Below are 20380 nucleotides of genomic sequence, written 5' to 3' on the forward strand. Positions count from 1 at the left end.
TATCCCTGGAGACTGGATGAAAGTCTATCACTAATAAAGCTTTAATTAATCACCAGTCCTTGACATTTAGTTTATACAAGGGATCAAAATGCTGTGGGCTGATTTTTTTTGGTTTGTTTGGTTTGGGTTTTTGAGACCTTGCCTCACTATCTCACCTAGACCAGAACTGCTCAGAACAAAAGTTCAGAATTCTTGCAGACCTGATCACAATACGGATTGATTGGCATGGAACCTGTTCTATTTTCCCATCATAAATTAGGAACACCAATTCCTGCAACAGTCTGGTGGCCCTCTTGCCAGATTCTTTCTGTTTTACCTTGCATGCCATGTAAAATTCTTAATCTCAAGGGTTGCATCAGCCTTCAGTATGTTTTATGCCTTCAATACCACCACAGGAGAAATGCCCAAACACTGGTTTAAGAATATTTTGCTTTAAGTCGCAGATGGATAAAAGATAGTTTTATGTGATCTGATTTGGTTCTTATATAAGAAATTAAGGAGATGATTGAAAGAAAATCAATTCCTTTTCTAGGGCTTTGTAAAATGAGTGAATTGGATTATAAGACCAATAAGATATTTTCCAGCTCTGACATTCCATATTTATTTAAAGTTTATTAGGAGAGCTCATTATTAGTGGGGATTGTCCTTTTGTAGAATAAACATTTGCAAACTCTTTTAATTTTATTTACTTTTAATTTCATTCCCAATTATTATAATTTATCTCTTGTGTAAAATGAGGATTTTTCATTCATGATACTTTCACATTGTCCCATGCTTGTCTAGGTATATTTCTTCCCCAGGTGAGTTTGAGATCAATATTTCCTGCAGCTATATAGTTCTCAGCCAAATGGTCAAACTTCCCATTGGTAAGCGCCTTTTCACTTCAAAATATTGAAGCATGAGGAAGCCTCATTCCACCATAAAACTATCTTTATACTCCCCTACAGAACTGGTATCCCACTTTAAGTAAACTCAATATATAAATATCTAGATTTTATACAAGAGATCAATCATGATGATAGTAGGAAACATCTTCCCTTTTTAAAGGCATTTGCTATGAAATTCTCAAAGTGGGCCTGCCTGTGCATCTTAAATGTTTTAACTTATAAAATTTTGACTTATAGTTAATGCATAAATTGTGATAGACTTAGAATGTCTAGCTATAAAGAACCCTAGAGATCATCTTTACATTTAAAAGCTAAACAATAAAATTTTGGCCTAAAGAGGTTGAGACTTTGCTCAGGGTATAGTAGAGAGAATTTCTCAGAATTTTGAAACAAATAATTTTCCCACTATACTTCACTTATTCATAAAAAAATAAAGTTGAATATAAGCTCCTTGAGGGTGATGATCATTTGTTTTCTCTTCATATTGTCAGCACTTACAACACAATACCTTGAATTTACTAATTTGAAAGTATTGAAGGAATCATTTACAGCAGTATAAGGGAAACTGACTCCAGACATGAGCTCAAAATCTTATCTATGTTTACTTCTTGTGTGTCCTGGAGGACCTTACATGAAGCAGTTACACTAAGTGATCTCTGAAATACTTTCTAGCTCTAGCTATATAACTCTATGACTTTGTGCCCAAGGAGGAATGGCCAGATCATCTGATTATCTGGTTATAGGCAGGTACTTTGTGGCAAGACAGTGGGAAAAGAGGAGAAAAATGAATGTGGAGGCAGGAAGAAGAAGTAGTCAGCATTATGATAGTCTTTATAGACAGTTGAATCCTAGGCAAATGGACTTTGTGAGTTCAAGAAACTGCAGATATTTTCCAGGCCAGAATTTTTTTCTCCCTTCTCCTAGGGTTTGATACCAGCATTCTGCCCATCTGCAAGGACTCCCTGGGCTGGATGTTCAACAAATTGGACATGAACTACGATCTCTTGCTTGACCATTCAGAGATCAATGCCATTTATCTTGACAAGTATGAACCATGCATCAAAACCCTCTTCAACTCTTGTGACTCCTTCAAAGATGGGAAACTCTCAAATAATGAATGGTGCTATTGCTTTCAGAAGCCAGGAGGTAAGAAATGAATCAGAGTCCAGACAATTAGACTAATGACTAATTTAGTCACGTAGGTCAAACACTATCGGGGGTAGGATTGGAAGGAAAATAAAACCTAATATATCTCAGACAAGTAACTAGAGAACAGTGTGATATTAAGTAGAAATATAGAACTTATTCCTTCTTCCTAGAATGTGCAAGATGTTGATTTCCAAATTCATTTCTATTTTAGGGATAGTATACTGAGGGAAAACAAACAAGTTGTAATTATAAAGCAACTGTATCAGTCTCTGATCTGTTCCTAAATAGCTGTGTGACTTAGGATAAGTCATTCAAGCTCTGAGCCTCTATTTGATCATCTGTAAAGAGGATAGCAATCACTTTTATATCCAAATTACAGCATTATTGTTACAATAAATAACATGAGATGCCAAAGTTCTTTGAAAATATTACATAAATTAAAATATTATTGTCTTCCCATTTGGATATAAGGACATATGACACTAATCCAAAAACAAGCATGAATTTGTGAAACTTAAAAACTGAAAGATTTCAGTAGATAATAAGGAAACCAAATTATCATTCTTTGCAAATGATATGATGGTATACTTAGAGAAATCCAGAGAATCTACTAAAAAATTATCAGAAATAATCCACAACTTTAGCAAAGTTGCAAGATACAAAATAAATCCACGTAAATCATTAGCATTTTTATACATCAATAACAAAATCCAATAGCAAACGATACAAAGAGAAATTCCATTTTAGATGATAGGATAAAATATTCCTTCTGCCAAGGAAAAGTCAGGAACTATATGAACAAAACTACAAAACACTTTCCCCACAAATGAAGTCAGGTCTAATCAGTTGGAAAACTGTCAAGTGATCATGGATAGTCCAAGCTAATATATAAAAATGAAAATACTATATAGACTAATCTATTTATTTAGTGCTATACCAATCAAGGTCCCAAGAAACTATTTTACTGACTTAGAAAAAATAACAAAATTCATCTAGAAGAACAAAAGGTCAAGACTTTCAAGGGAACTAATGAAAAAAAATCAAGTGATGGTGGTCTAGCGGTACCAGATCTAAAACTATATTATAAAGTAGCAGTCATCAAAATCATTTGGTATTGGCTAAGAAATAGACTAGTTGATCAGTGGAATAGGTTAGGTTCATAGAACAAAATAATGAATAACTATAGCAATTTAATCTTTGACAAACTCAAAGACCCCAGCTTTTGGCATAAGAATTCACTGTTTGACAAAAACTGCTGGGAAAATTGGAAACTAATATGGCAAAAACTAAGCATTCACCCACACTTAATACTATACACCAAGATAAGGTCAAAATGGATTCATGAACTAGGCATAAAGAATGAGATTGTAAATAAATTAGAAGAACACAGGATAGGTTACCTTTTAGACCTGTGAAGGAGAAAGGAATTTATGATCAAAGAAGAACTAGAAATCATTATTGATCACAAAATAGAAAATTTTGATTATATCAAATTGAAAAGTTTTTGTACAAACAAAACTAATGTGGACAAGATTAGAAGGGAAGCAATAAACAGGGAAAACATTTATTTATTTATTTATTTAAATAACTTTTTATTGATAGAACGCATGCCAGGGTAATTTTTTACAGCATTATCCCTTGCATTCACTTCTGTTCCAATTTTTCCCCTCCCTCTCTCCACCCCTTCCCCCGGATGGCAAGCAGTCCTTTACATGTTGAATGGGTTACAGTATATACTAGATACAATATATGTGTGCAGAACCGAACAGTTTTCTTGTTGCGCAGGGAGAATTGAATTCAGAAGGTATAAATAATCTGGGAAGAAAAACAAAAATGCAAGCAGTTTATATTCATCTCCCAGTGTTCTTTCTCTGGGTGTAGCTGCTTCTATCCATCTTTGATCAATTAAGGCTCTCTTTATCGAAGAGATCCACTTCCATCAGAATACATCCTCAAACAGTATCATTGTTGAGGTATATGATGATCTCCTGGTTCTGCTCATTTCACTCAGCATCAGTTCATGTAAGTTTCGCCAGTCCTCTCTGTAATCATCCTGCTGGTCATTCCTTACAGAACAATAATATTCCATAACATTCATATACCACAATTTACTCAACCCTTCTCCAATTGATGGACATTCTTTCATTTTCCAGCTTCTAGCCACTACAAACAGGGCTGCCACAAACATTTTGGCACATACAGGTCCCTTTCCTTTCTTTAGTATCTCTTTGGGGTATAAGCCCAGTAGAAACACTGCTGGATCAAAGGGTATGCACAGTTTGATAACTTTTTGAGCATAGTTCCAAATTGCCCTCCAGAATGGCTGGATGTGTTCACAATTCCACCAACAATGTATCAGTGTCCCTGTTTTGGGAAAACATTTTTATAGTGAGAAATTTTGATAAAGGCCTCATTTCCAAAATATATAGAGATTTGACTCAAATTTATAAGAAATCAAGCCATTCTCCACTTGATAAATGGTCAAAGGATATGAATAGACAATTTTCAGATGAAGAAATTAAAACTATAGAAATAGAAAAATTAGACCATGGGCTCTTGGAGTCTTTACAAACTGCTCACTCATTAGAGTTGATAGATTATTGATCTGATCTTACAAGAAGATGTTTTGGGCCAGAACCTGAAACAAGGTACTAAGTAGAACTAATTGATACAATGCTTGTGTTTACACCTTTACTCATTGGAGTTCACAAGTATGGGAGTTCACAAAGTTAACTATGTAACTTTGTGAATTCACACCTCCCTTGAAGCTCTTGGGGCCAGAGAGCACTATGGGAGAAAACCCATAATCCCTCTCTCTCGTATCCCACAATTCTTCTCCCTCGTATAAAAGAAACAGACAGAGGCTCTCAGGGAGACTTCAGCCAAATTACATGAAGAGAAAAGCATCAAGTCAGAAGAAGCCACGAGTTGGAGCTGAACTGAAGACTGAGAAGGCTCTCTCAGAGGCACAATCAGATTCATCTTCATCTCACACCACTGTGGTGGCTGGGCTCCTGCGCTTCCCCTACTGGGACCAAGCTGGTCTGAAAGACTCACCAGAAAGCTAGCTGAGCCCCAAGTGAAGGGATCAAGAGATTCATTCCATCTTTATGCTGGCTGGAGGCTGAAGAAAGCAGAGGCAGAGGCTGAAGGACAATCTGTAAGAACTCTTGGAACCAAGCAGAGAGATAGGCCTCAACTAACCAGGCTATTTTGGAAGGAGAAAATAAACGTTTGTATTTTTACCAGCTGGTAGCATTTGGGGTAATTATTGATCTGAACTGATACTAAGGCTGCCTCCAAGAAAAACCTTCCCCAAGAAACCTACCCTCTCCCCCAGAGAGAACCTTCTTATATTATTTTAAAGAAGAAAAAAAATCACCACAATGGGCATTTTTGGATAGTGGTGTATAGAAGAAAAGAAATGTCTCATTGCCCAAGTAGCTCTCAACAATAGTATGCACTTTTTTTTATTTTGAAAAAAAATTCTTTACAACATTATCCCTTGCACTCACTTTTCTGTTCTGACTTTTTCTCTCCCTCCTTCCACCCCTTCCCCCAGATGGCAAGCAGTTCTATACATGTTAAATAAACAGTATATCCTAGATATAATATACGTGTGCAGAACCGAACAGTTCTCTTATTTGTGCATACCCTTTGATCCAGCAGATATAAGCTGGGCTTATATCCCAAAGAGATCTTAAAGAAGAGAAAGGGACCTGTATATGCAAAAATGTTTGTGGCATCCCTTTTTGTAATACCTAGAAAATGGAAATTGAATGGATGCCAATCAATTGGAGAATGGCTGAATAAATTGTGATATATGAATGTCATGGAATATTATTGTTCCATAATATATGATCAGCAGGATGATTTCAGAGAGGACCGGAGAGATTTATATGAACTGATGCTAAGCAAAATGAGCAGAACCAGGAGATCATTATACACTTCAACAACAATACTATATGATGATTAATTCTAATAAATGTGGCTTTTTTCAACAATGAGATGATTCACACCAGTTTCAATTGTTCAGTAATGAAGAAAATCAGCTACACCCAGAGAGAACTATGGGAAATGAGTGTGGACCACAACATAGCATTTCCATTCTTTCTATTATTGTTTGATTGATTTTTTTTTAACATGTATTGGACTACCTGCCATCTAAGGGAGAAGGTGGAGGAAAGGTAGGGAAAAATTGGAACAGAAGATTTTGCAAGGGTCAGTGTTGAAAAACTACCCATGCATATGTTTTGGTAAATTAAATAAATTTGGTAAAATAAAAAAATAAATGAACTGAGAGGTTTTAAGTGTTTCACTTCTACTTCCTCTCCATGGTCAAGTAGAAAAAGGTAACTTATAAAATCTCTGGGCTTACTTAAAATATTATAGATTTCATAGGGAAGAAAAATCTATCATCATACAATTATAGTTTTTATGTAGGTGAATAAGGCTAGAAGATGAGAGATAAAAGTCTAGGACATTGATCAGTCCTGAGATGTGAGGGTTATTTCTTTTTTCTCATCTGTCAAAAAATGTGTGTGCCTCCTGTAATTTATCAAACGTCTCTGAGCCTCTGTGTCCCCAACCAAGAGATAGAAAAAGTCATGAAAGAAATGCTGCAGGAATAAACAAAAATTAGATTGCATGAGTGCTTCAGGATTTTCAGGGAAAAAAATCAATCTAATTTTAAGGGATTCAAAAGTTTGTGTAGAAATGCAGATCAATTCAGCCATTATAGGTGATAGTTAGTGAATGTATTTTATGTATTGATATACTTCAACAAGCTCCATTGTAATATGAAGCTTTCATTCCTTGCCCTTCAATAGGTAAGAGACATGAGGGTGAATCCAATGTCTCGGTAAATGATTCATTGAAGAATCTAGCAAAAGAAGGAGCCATTTTGGCTTTCTACTGTAATGATGTTTAATTTCTTATTTCAAAACTAGAAGGCCATGAGGATTGAATGAGTTTGCTGGATAATTTTATTGAGAACACGCTTTCTGCCATGTGAGACATAGTAAAAAGGTAGCAGAAAAAGGATTCATTGTTCTGTTATTGAACTGATCTACTATTTGGATTAACTTTTTTCTGATCCTTTCTCCTGCTCATAGAAACCTTAGGAGGTTATATACTTTCTGATGACAAGAAATTAGCCAAAACATTAGACCATGGGCATTTTTGGAGATAGTGGTCTATAGAAAAAAAATGTTTAATTGCTCAAGTAGCTCTCAAATACTATTTTTAAATATATTGTGCTAGGATTTTTAAAGGAACAATAGTAATGAATCAAATTTGTCTCACTGTTCAGAACTAGCATATGGAGTAATTCAATTCCAGGTGTACTTTTGGCTATATTTCATGTCAAAAGTGAAGTCAGTCATTAGAGAGTATATTCCACAACCATCTGGAAATTAACTTATAAATTATATTTTAGGTCTCCCTTGCCAGAATGAAATGAACAGGATTCAGAAGCTAAGCAAAGGGAAAAGCCTGCTGGGTGAGTACAATTTCTTGCCATGCATTTGGATAAGTAATTAAAGCAACTGTGAAGATTTTAACATCATTCATGATGATGGCTATTTAATAAGGGACCAGCCTTTCATGATGGAAATGGCATGTTTTGAAGTAGACAGATCCCTTTCTCATATCCAAAGATGTAGATCTATGAATAATGGTATCTGATTGAAAACCAGAACCATACCTCAATATTAACAGAGAGAGTCAATACATAGTGGAAGTGTTAGAAGAAATATATAAAACCAGATTCTATCTAGTCCCAATTGAAATATCAACTGAGCATGTGACCTTGTATTAGTATCTTTCCCTCTCTGGAGCTATTCCTTCATAAATTCCTATAAATTCTGTAATAAGGAATTGTTTGTTCATCATTTATTCACCAAATATTCAAGTGCCTATATTCTTTGAAATGCAGTGAAGGCAGGAAAAAGGAAGAAAGAAAAATAGGAAGGAAATAAGAAAGCATTAAGGATCAAGTGCTAAGCACATTAAAAATATCTCATTTAGTCTTTACAACAACCCTGGAAAGTAAATATTATTATCCTCATTTTATGATTGCAGAAACTGAGAGACAGATTAAGTGACATGCTCAGAGTCACATCACTAATAAACATCTGAGGCTAAATTTGAACTCAGGTCTTTTTAATTCCAGACCCAGTATTGTGCCATGGTGCACATGTTGTAGTATAGAGAGATATGACATATACTTGTATAACTGCATTGCAAAGGACCTGGATTTAAATTCTACTATTGACGCTCTGTGTGATTTTGAACAAATCAATTAACTCCCATGGTCTTCAGTTTCTTCATTTGTAAAATGGTATGTGGGTGTGGGGGGATGTTAGGCTATATTACCCCCAAAAAATACATAAAGAAAAAAGGTACATTTTTTTGAGAAATAGTATAAGCAACTGGTTAATAGTGACTATAGCAAGGGACTTAAGGCAAAAAAGACAAAGAGTTCAAATAGGCATGTTTATTACATATTTGTATATTGAACAAATGTATTATGTGTGATCCTATATGCTCTATATTATGGATTATCCTTACAATGGGGATAATAATACCTGTAGTTTTTACCACAGCATACTGTGAGGAAAAAATGAGCAATGTATGTAAAGTGCTTTGTGTAATATTAGTTATCATTATGTGAGACTGAAAAGCTACTTTTCAAGAAGAGATGAAGGAAGGTTCCATAAAGGAGGAAACATTTCAGTAGATTTTTGCCAAAAGTACAGAATTTCCAAAGGCAGGGATTAGGACAGGAATGCCACGGAATTTTGTTGTCGGGGATATGTCTGTTGTAATTTGAAAAGTCCATTTCAGACGTTCTTTTCTTGATTCCTCACCTACAATGGCACTTCTTGTTTTCATCTCCAAGAATGACTGGAAGGAAAGGATAAAGAAAATTGTTCTGTGTCCTTCTTTTACCCCCTCCCCTCATATGAAAATGAATTGAAAAGGCTACTGTATCTTGTCTCCACCTTAGCTCTCTGTAGCTGTCCTCTCCCCAAGGGAATATTTGTAGAGAATAGAAAACAGTGGAAGCTGTCATCTGATCTTTAGCCATTTAGACATGATGCACTTCTCTTGCCTCCCTCTGAATGTCAGGGCAGGAGAAAAACCAAAACCAATGAAGCTCAAGCTTGCTTCTGACAAATGTGCTGTTTTGTAGCTGCAGTAAAGATAACAAATGCTGAACTCTGTCAACACCTTTCCATTAAATTTCCTGGAGTCCTAGTTTCTCCAGCAGACAGATTAAATGGTCAGCTTGGAAGTAAAGAAACAGCAAAATCTGGTAAACTTTCTTAAGATGACAGCATTAGCACCCAGGATACCTTAGAGTCAGCCAGAGTCAGGATAAGCAAAAGTCCTTTGTCTTTATTCATGGTCTTTAGGGGTAGAAATGATGGGGAGGGAAGCAGGATCTCTGCAACCTCCTTCTTCCTAGTCTACCACCAAAGTGACCCTGGCTAGTCTTACTCCATCCCCTAGTTCCTCCTACAATAGTCTATATACACCAATCATCAAGCCAGAACAGGATAGTGAGAAGGGACATTTTCCAAGCATATGCCCATAGAGTATTGTCCAATCAGTAGTTAGCCTCAAATGCTCAGCTGTCCTCACCTCAGTGCATCAATTCCAGAGTTTCAGTTCTCTACACTTTCTTTGAGAATGGAAGCCAGAAATCAGTACCATGGACCTCATGTTTTTAGAGAGCTGAAGACTAAAAAGAAATCATTTAAATGTGTTCTAGTTCAATATATTGAAGCTGGCCACAGTCTGTCATTTCTAAACTTTGCATTGAAATAAAAATAAACATAGCAACAGGTCTCTCATTGCCAGCAGTATTGTAAAAGTGTGGGCATAGCCACACAAATAAAAAGGACATATGAAATGTGATAATTTGGGAATGAAATACAAGAAAAATCATTCTTGGCTCTGATTCTAATTCACTATGTGAAATGGCAGTAAAGTTTTGTCATAGGAAAAGGCCTCTATTAAGGCATGGTAATGGAAGATGACTACATCAGTTTGATCAGATCATGGATTATGTAAAGTAGAATAATATTAGTAAGTATGGAAAAATAGATCAGATGAGTTGAAAGGTGCTAAAATGCCAAGAAGAGAAATTTATACCTTTCATTCTATGGGCACATAGGAATTACTGGCGTCTTTTCAATAGCCCTCCTCTCCAAATATATATAATGAGGGAGTTGAGCTAGATGAACTCCATTGTTCCTTTTAGTTCACAAACATATAAGTATGAGAATAAGGATTACCCTATAGCATTGGCAAACCAATTGAGATAAGATTAGTCTCACAGCCTTGCTAGAATCAGTTTAGATTACATATGTAAAGTGTTCTTTCAAAACTTAAAGTACTATATGAATTATATTATCAAGCATAAAACCAAAGCAAATCCTTATTCAAACATTTTGAGGTCAAAACATCTTGAAAATATTTTCATTTTGTCCATAAGTCGGAACCATTTATTTTTCAGGATGACTTTGCCATTCACTGGTATGGCATAGCCAAATTATTTAATTCCCAAGGGTTTTGATTATTTTTATTATAACTTTTTATTGAGAGAACATATGCATGGGTAATTTTTTACATTATTTGTTGCACTCACTTCTATTTTGACTTTTACCTTCTCTCCATCCACCTCCTCCCCTAGATGATGGACAGTCTTATACATGTCAAATATGTTATAATATATCCTAGATACAATATATTTGTGCAGAACCATACAGTTCTCTTCTTGCACAAGAAGAATTGGATACAGAAGGTAAAAAGAACTTGGGAAGAAAAACAAAAATGCAAGTAGTTCACAATCATTTCCCAGTGTTCCTTCTCTGGGTTTAAATGATTCTGTCCATCACTGATCAATTGGAACTGAATTAGAGCTCTTTGTCGAAGATATTCACTTCCATCAGAATACATCCTTATATAGTATTGTTGTTGAAGTGTATAATGATCTGGTTCTGCTCATTTCACTTAGCATCAGTTCATGTAAGTCTCTCCAATTCTCTCTGTATTCATCCTGCTCATCATTTCTTAACAGAACAATATTCCATAGCATTCATATGCCACACCATTCTCCAACTGATGGACATCCATTCATTTTCCAGTTTCTAGTCACTACAAACAAGGATGCCACAAACATTTTGGCACATATAGGTCCCTTTCCCTTCTTTAGTATCTCTTTAGGATATAAGCACAATAGTAACACTGCTGGATCAAAGGATATGCCCAGTTTGATAACTTTTTGAGCATAGTTTCAAATTGCTCTTCAGAATGTTTGTATCCATTCACAATTCCACCAACAATGTATCAGTGCCCCAGTTTTCCCACATCCCCTCCAACATTCATCATTATCTTTTCCTGTCATCTTAGCCAATATGACAGGTGTGTAGTGGTATCTCAGAGTTGTCTTAATTTGCATTTCTCTGTTCAATAGTGGTTTGGAATACCCTTTCATATGAGTAGAAATGGTTTCATTTTTATCATCTGAAAATTGCCTGTTCATATCCTTTGACCATTTATCAATTGGAGAATGGCTTGATTTCTTATAGAGTCGTTTCACTATATATTTTGGAAATGAGGCCTTTATCAGAACCTTTAATTGTAAAAATGTTTTCCCAGTTCATTGCTTCCCTTCTAATCTTGTTTGCATTAGTTTTGTTTTTACAAAGGATTTTTAATTTGATATAATAAAAACTTTCTATTTTGTGATCAATAATGATTTCTAATTCTTCTTTGGTCACAAATTTCTTCCTCCTCCACAAGTCTGAGAAGTAAACTATCCTATGTTCCTCTAATTTATTTATAATCTCATTCTTTATGCCTAAATCATGGACCCATTATGATCTTATCTTGGTGTATGGTGTTGTTTGCTTCAGTGCATGGTTTCTGCCACACTAATTTCCAGTTTTCCCAGAAGTTTTTGTAAAATAGCGAATTCTTATACCCAAAGTTGGATTCTTTGGATTTCTCAAACATTAGATTGCTATAATTATTGACTATTTTGTCCTGTGAACATAACCTATTCCATTGATCAACTAGTCTATTTCTTAGCCAATACTAAATAATTTTGGTCATTGCTGCTTTATAATACAGTGTTAGATCAGGTACAATTAAGCCACCTTCATTTGATTTTTTTCATTAGTTCCCTTGAAATTCTTGACCTTTTGTTCTTCCATATGAATTTTGTTGTTATTTTTCTAGGTCATTAAAATAGTTTCTTTGGAGTCTGATTGGTATAGCATTAAATAAATAGATTAGTCTAGGTAATATTGTCAGCTTTATTATATTCCCTCAGCCTATCCAAGAACACTTAATATTTTTCTAATTGGTTAGATCTGACTTTATTTGTGTGGAAAGTATTTTGTAATTTTGCTCATATAATTCCTGACTTTCCTTTGGTAGATAGATACCCAAATGTTTTATGCTATGGATGGTTATTTTGAATGTAATTTCTCTTTGTATCTCTTGCTATTGGATTTTGTCGGTGATGTATACTGAGGATTTATGTGGATTTATTTTGTACCCTGCAACTTTGCTAAAGTTGTGAAATCTTTCTAGTAGATCTTCAGTAGAATATCTGTAGTTCTCTAAATACACTATCATATCATCTGCAAAAACTGATAATTTGGTTTACTCATTACCTACTGTAATGCCTTTAATCTCTTTCTCAACTCATTGCCGAAGCTAGCATTTCTAACCCCAATGTTGAATAATAATGGTGATAGTAGGCAACCTTGTTTCACTCCTGATCTTATTGGGAATGGTTCCAGTTAATCCCCATTACATATGATGCTTACTGATGGTTTTAAATAGATGCTATTGATTATTTTAAAGAAAAGTCCATTTATACTCTCCAGTGTTTTTATTAAGAATGGATGTTGGATTTTATCAAATGCTTTTTCTGCATTTATGGAGATGATCATATAGCTTTTGTTCATTTGGTTTTGATATAGTCAATTATGCTAATAGTTTTCCTAATAGTGTACCAGCCCTGCATTCCTGGTATAAATCCTACTTGGTCATAGTATATTATGCTGGGGATGATTTTTCTGTAATCTTTTTGGTAATATTTTATTTAAGATTTTAGCATCAATATTCATTAGGGAGACTGGTCTATAATTTTCTTTCTCTGTTTTCAACCTACCTGGTTTTGGTATCAGTACCATATCTGAGTCATAAAAGGAATTTGGTAGGACTCCTTCAGTCCCTATTATTTCACATAGTTTACATAGCATTGGAGTAAATTGTTCTTTAAATGTTTGGTAGAATTCATATGTAAATCCATCTGGTCCTGGGAATTTTTTCTTAGGGAGTTGATAAATAGCTTATTCTATTTCTTTTTCTAAGATAGCACAGTTTAACCAATTTACTTCTTCCTCTGTTAATCTGGGCAAGTTCTATTTTTGAAGGAATTCTTCCATTTCATTTAAGTTATCAAATTTATTCTCATAAAGTTGGGCAAAGTAACTCCTAATTATGGCTCTAATTCCCTCTTCATTAGTGGCGAGTTCTCTCATTTCATTTAAAAATGACTAACAATTTGATTTTCCTCTTTCCTTTTTTATAATCAGATTTACTAAGGGTTTATCTATTTTGTTGGGTTTTCATAGAACCAACTCTTAGTTTTATTAATTAATTCATATTGTTTACTTTCAATTTTATTAATCTCTCCTTTTATTTTTAGAATTTCAAGCTTAATGTTTGACTGGGGGGGTGGTTAATTTGTTTCTTTTCTAGCATTTTTAGTTGCAAGCCTAATTCTTTGACATTCTTTGTCTTTTATGCAAGTAGGCTTCTAGAAATATAAAATTTCTCCTTATTATCATTTTGGCTGCATCTCACACATTTTCGTATGAGGTCTCATTATTGTCATTTTCTTGGGTGAAGTTATTATTTCTATGATTTGCTGTTTCACCCAATCATTCTTTAGTATGAGATTATTTAGTTTCCAATTATTTTTTGTTCTCTTTTCCCCTGGATTTTTACTGAATGTATTTTTCATTGCACCGTGGTCTGAAAAGGATGCATTTACTATTTCTGCCTTTCTGCATTGAACTTGAGGTTTTTATGTCCCAATATATTGTCAATGTTTGTATATGTTTCATGAACTCCTGAGAAGAAAATGTTCTCCTTTCTGTCTCCATTTAGTTTTCTCCAAAGATCTATCATATCTAATTTTTCTAGTATTCTATTTACCTCTTTGACTTTTTCTTATTTATTTTGTGGTTTGATTTATCTAATTCTGAGAGTGCAAGATTGAGATCTCCCACTATTATATTATTACTGTCTATTTCTTTTTGCAGTTCTCTTAATTTCTCTTTCATGAATTTAGATACTGCACCACTTGTTGCATATATGCTTAATATTGATATTGCTTCCTTATCTATGTTACCTTTTAGTGCGATATAGTGCCCTTCCTTATATCTCTTAATTAGATCAATTTTTGCTTTTACTTGATCTGAGATCAGGATGGCTACTCCTGGTTTTTTTTTTTTTGTTTGTTTGTTTGTTTTTTTTTTAAATTTCAGCTGAAGCATAATACATTCTGCTCCAGCCTTTTACTTTTATTTTATTGCCCAGCTTCAGGTGTGTTTCCTGTAAACAACGTATTGTAGGATTCTGACTTTTAATCCATTCTGCTAACTGCTTTCTCTTTATGGGAGAGTTTACCCAATTCACATTTATGGTTAAAATTACCAATTCTGTATTACTTGTCATCTTGTTAACCCTTGTTTATGCTTTTCTCCCTTCTTTCCTCCTTACCCTCCTTCCCAGTATTAAGCTTGTGAGCACTACTTGCTTCTCACAGCCCTCCCTTTTTAGTATCCCTCCCCCCGCCTTAGAGTTCCTCCCCCTATCTTACCCCTTTCCCTCACAGTTTCTGTATTCCCTTCCACTTTGCTTATTGCTTCCCTCTTCACTTTTCCCTTCTCACTTTTCAATGAGGTGGGAGAAGTTTCATCATAAATTGGATATGTCTAAAAATTTTCTCTTAAAGCCAATTTTGATGGCAGTAAGATACCCACTATATTCATCCCCCTCCATTCTTTCTCTCAGATATAATAGGTTTCCTTTGCCTCTTCATGAGATGTAGTACCCCCACTTTACCCTTTTTCTGGTACAATGTCCTTTCCACCTCTAGTTTTTAGAACAAGATATACATGTATTCCTTATACATCTTTCTAGCAGAAATATAGTTCCCAAGATTTCTTTTTATCTTTTTTTAATTTCTATATTTGGAGATCAAACTTTTTGTTTAGTTCCAGTTTTTTTTTCATTAGAAATAGATGAAATTCAAGTATTTCATTGAATGTCCATTCTCTTCCCTCGAAAAAAAATGCTCATTTTCGTTGGTTAAATTTTTCTTGGCTGTATACCAAATTTCTTAGCATTTCAAATATCAGATTCCAAGCACTTTGATCTTTTAATCTGTATGCTGCTACATCCTGAGTAATCCTTACTGTAGCTCCTTTATATTTGAATTGTTTTTTTTTTTTTTCTATCAGCTTGTAGTAGTTTACCCTTGGTATGATAGTTCTGGAATTTAGCCACAATATTTCTTGGAGTTTTGATTTTAGTGTCTCTTTCCATAGATGATTAATGAATTCTTTCAATGTCTATTTTATATTTCTGTAACATCTGGGCAGTTTTCTTTGATAATTTTCTGGAAAATAGTGTCCAGGCTCTTTTTTTCATCATATTTTTCAGGAATCCAATAATTCTCAGATTGACTAATTGACTATGCAATATGCATATATGTGTATATACATGAACATAGATGACATCTGACTATATAGTTATATAGCCACCTGAGCTTAAGTTTGTAGATACCAAATTCCACTTCTTATGAAGTCTTATGAAGTCAAAAATTCTATGATTTTCCTCCATATCTATAAATAATGACTTGGACTCAAAAAGCATCCCATTTTTTTAATCCTGGAGGATCATTGCATAGTTTCTTTTGGTTTGTTTCCAGTGTGGGATTGAAAATTCTTTGATAAAACTGGAATTTTGTTTCCTTTAGGGACATTCATTCCCCACTGTAATGATGAAGGATACTATAAAGCTACCCAGTGTCATGAGAGCACTGGACAATGTTGGTGTGTGGATAAATATGGGAATGAGCTGGCTGGCTCTAGGAAGCAAGGAGCAGTGAATTGTGGTAAGTAAAGGAATTAAACTCCACACTCCACTCCCTGTACATTAATATAATTTGAGGATAATTCAGACATACTACTACTTACAGTCAGTCAATAGTTAATAGCTATAGAGTACTACATTGTACATTTTAGAGAAAGATATTTGGGAAGATTTAGAGGATTTAGAAAATAGATAATGTCCAAATGGAGAAAAGATATGTTTTTGTTGAAGTTAGCAAAGGAGTAAAAATCAGCACACTTTTAGTAAGTGCCTACTCTCAAGGAGCATGCATTATAAATGGCATAATAGAGAATAACTGGCAATGGTTAATTAATGATAGTGGATGCTATGTATGCTATATTACCATGCAGATGGGGAAATGTAACAGTGTAAGTGAGTTTTTATACTGCTGATTCTTAAAAGATCAAGCATCTAATTATTTTGTTTCATAACCCTAAGATGCTATGGATAGGGAGAAACAACTACATAATTTCTTTAGAATTTGTAGAATGGTCTAATGGAAAGCATGCTGAATCTGGAGTCAGGAGACATAGGTTCAAAATCTAGCTGTGCCATTTAACTGGGTAACCTTGGACAAGCCACTTAACTTTCTGGCTTCAGTTTTCTCATCTTTGAAAGGAGGGAGTTTGTCCCTAAGCTGAAGCTTAGAGATGATGTAAGGTCTCTTCTAGATCTTTGCTTCTTTGATATTTGCTCCTATGATTCCTCAGGCTGATCATTCAAGGAGGAAAGGTGATGCTAGTATTTTTCTATTATTTACTATCTTGAGACACATATTGAGCCATCAGACAAGAGGGAAGCAGGATTAAGGCAGTGCTCACCAGCGGCACAGGGTATGAGAGGAGAGGCACCTCTAATCTTTTTGTTTCTGTTTACTTCACTTTAAAAAAAAACATTGCAGAAGAAGAGCAAGAAAATTCAGGAGATTTTGGCAGTGGGGATGCTGTGGTCCTGTTGGATGATCTGGAAGAAGAACATGGAGAGACACGAAAGGACAAAGATGGGAAACTGAAAATTCATGTAAGGGCAACGAATGAAGATAATGAAGATGAAGATGATGACAAGGAGGATGAGGTTGGCTATATATGGTAGTCCCCTCAGGGCAAAGGACTTGTGTTTTGCACAATATCACAAGTCCATCACATCTCAACAATTGTATGTCTAAAACCATTAGGCAAAAAATATCTCCTCGCCACTGTTCTGTCCTCTATTTTGTGTATAATTTGGAAGACGGCTTCTCTTCTTTCCTAAGTGCTCCAATTTTGAGAATGGCTATTCTGGGGATGTGGATTTTCTTTTTTAGACGAGGGTCCAACTGGCTTTTCTTAAAGTTTCATACTCCTGGCTTTCTTTCTCCCCTTCAGGAGGACTTCTCTCAACAATTATGTTGAGAAAATTATATGAAATAACAATTACATGAAATTCTGACTGGGAAAGAAGCCAGGTCTGCTGCTGGGTAGAAGAATGAACCCTGTTTTGCTTGTCTGCACTAGTAATTAATTATAGCACTATCTATCCATAGGACTGATAATTTTCATGTTTTATCAAAAAAAACCGCAAATAATGAATCAAAAGAAAATCTTCATGACGTCTTAAAAAAAAAAACTGGGATTTTAATTAAAGAGTAGAAAGATTGATTTGAAGAATTGAATTTTAATCCTTTACTTTTCTTTCTTAGAGACAAATAACTAGAAGTCTGTACTACATTACTTTTTCCATCCCAAGAATTTTAATGACATTTTTAAACCTCCACAAGTGGATAGAAGTATCACATGCTTATTGCAAAACCTGCATATCCTCATTTCACTCAGTCCTTAGAATTGCTCTCTCCCTGTCTCTTGCAAGAGGTTTGGTCAAAGGGATTTGAAAACCTTTTAAGTAAGGTCTTCTTTCCCCTACTGAAGACTTTCTTTCAATACAACCTTAGCTAATTTCATGGCCATCCTCTTCTTCAACTGAAAGTGCTTACTATATTTTCATCAATTCAACACCTTTCTTTATGGGAAAACTAATTGGCAAATGAAATCAGTATACTCTTTTTGGTGGTTTGTCTGCCTCTTCATTTATGGCTTAAACTACACTATTGCATTCAATCAGCTTGGTCAAAAATTCAATCAAGTTTCCTTGTCACTATGATACAGTTGGCTACCTCTTTTTTCCATTGACTGGAATGATTTTTTTTTTAGTTAAAAAGACCATTTTGGCTTCACACAAATACAACCTAAAACTGGTTGTTTCCTTTGCCCATGCTTACTGGCTGGACTGACACATAACATCAAACATTATTTCTTATTGATTGTTAACATAATTGATTCTGCTATACTAATCATGTGAAAACCAAGAATAAAGATGACATACATCTGCTCTTCTGGATAGAATAAATGTTATTGTGTCACAAATTGTAAGAACAAGAAATTTCTGTTAGGAAGTCACAACCAAGCAGTCTTCTAACATGCATTATTTCTGTTTCAAGTGGATTTTATTTGACCAGGTCTTTGAACTCAGAGTTTGGAAACAACTGCATAATTGCAATTAATTTACTGAAATTGTTCATTTAATAAAAATATATCTCTTAAAAATTAAAAATGCATGAAAAAACTTCCAATGAGGCTGTAAGAGAAAATTATTGTTAATAACCCCAACTATCTCTGAAAATGCACCAGAGAACGCATTAGCATTGGCACATTGATTTTTGCTTAGAGAAACTTTTAGGAGTGTAGTGAACTACTGATTTTAATTTACCTAATTATCTTATGACAAGTATCAAATTAAGATGACACTCAGAACTCCTTACTATTCAGTTAATGATGGATAAAAGAGCACTGTGGAAAATTTGTAGCAAGGTAATGATGCTCAGTTTTTAGAGTTGTTCTAGGAAGATATTTTGACTCATTAGAATCTAAAATACAAAACTATTCCTGTGATTAGATTGAAAGCTCAGTTACATTATTCTCTTCTTCAACTTTTCCAGGGCAATGTCAGGTTTCTGAAAAAAAAATTAATCACTTTCCTTGAAAATTGTAATTTTTTTATAAGCCTCATTCTGAGATTTGAAGAATAAGTGTCTATCATTTTCTCTTATCAAGACTTTTAGAGTTATACCACCATGATTAGGTTCATTTGAAAAATTCCAGTTATCCAGTGATTGTATTTATGATCCATATCTCCATTTTTCTACTAGAACCAATGTCTAAGTTGCATTCTAAATGTGGCTATTTAGAAAATCCTTGTGAGCTGTGAGGAGGTTTTAAATATTTAATTCTTTTTTCACTTATAACTCAAATCTAACTTTCCATTTGGGGAAAATAGTAGATATGTCTCTTGTCTCTCTAAAACTGGCTTCAATTTCAAAATTTCTGACTTGGAAATGTTTTAATATTGTTTTTGGAGTTTTATAGCAATTCCTCTTTTCTACTCCTAACATACTTTGTCTCCCCATTCCTCCTCTCTGTGACAATATGAAATTGACAGCCATCTCTCACCACAGTTCAACAAATTTGTCCATTACCCTTAAGTCTTTCCCATATATAATCCATGTTTATTTAATGCATCAACTGCACTGTACAATAACATCTAAAAGACCTTTCTTTCTATAGTGGGTAGTTTTGATCTTTTTATACTTTTTTTTCAATGCTGTTTACATTTGTTCCTGTTAAATGTGTAGTGTTAAAAGAAGAATCTCACCCAAATACTGAGTGTGTCAGTTGGCTGTTCCTACTGTAGATGCACTATAGATGACCATAGTAAAGTAGATTAGCATAGTGAATTCTGAATGCTTTTCCATACAGATTTACCTGGAATGTGAACACTTGGCTGACCTCCTTGGTTAATTGTAAATGCTTAATTGTGATCCTGAATAGTTGCATTTCTGTCTATCTCAATAAATTTGAATTTCTCTGACACATCTCACTGTGTGTCTTTTGTTTAATTAGAAATAAATTAACTTAATTCTAGAAAGTCAAAGAGTGAGTATAAAAAGAGGGCACGCACTAATAAGGAAAAGGAAGACAGTTGGCTTCTGTAATTCAGATAAGAAATTTTTTTTCATATGCCTCTTTGCTAGAATTTTGACTTATGGCCTAAATTAAAGCATTTCACAGTTTGAACTTATTACTCTTCATCACATGATTTAT

General features: G+C 34.4%; 1 protein-coding gene across 2 annotated transcripts in view; it reads left to right on the forward strand.

The window, feature by feature from the left end:
• The window catches only part of SPOCK1 (SPARC (osteonectin), cwcv and kazal like domains proteoglycan 1), a 349554-nt gene extending 329403 nt beyond the window's left edge, over positions 1–20151 (forward strand). Inside the window, exons 8-11 of one of the 2 annotated variants that reach the window (XM_051978132.1) lie at positions 1812–2033; positions 7474–7536; positions 16111–16248; positions 17149–20151. In XM_051978132.1, the coding sequence (XP_051834092.1) occupies positions 1812–2033; positions 7474–7536; positions 16111–16248; positions 17149–17339 (614 nt within the window). In that variant the 3' untranslated portion in view covers positions 17340–20151. The remainder of the gene's footprint in view (positions 1–1811; positions 2034–7473; positions 7537–16110; positions 16249–17148) is intronic. The other variant, XM_051978133.1, reaches the window with a different exon arrangement.
• Positions 20152–20380: the final 229 nt, after the last annotated feature.

This window comes from Antechinus flavipes, chromosome 2 (assembly GCF_016432865.1).
Source record: "Antechinus flavipes isolate AdamAnt ecotype Samford, QLD, Australia chromosome 2, AdamAnt_v2, whole genome shotgun sequence".
Lineage (NCBI taxonomy): Eukaryota > Metazoa > Chordata > Mammalia > Dasyuromorphia > Dasyuridae > Antechinus > Antechinus flavipes.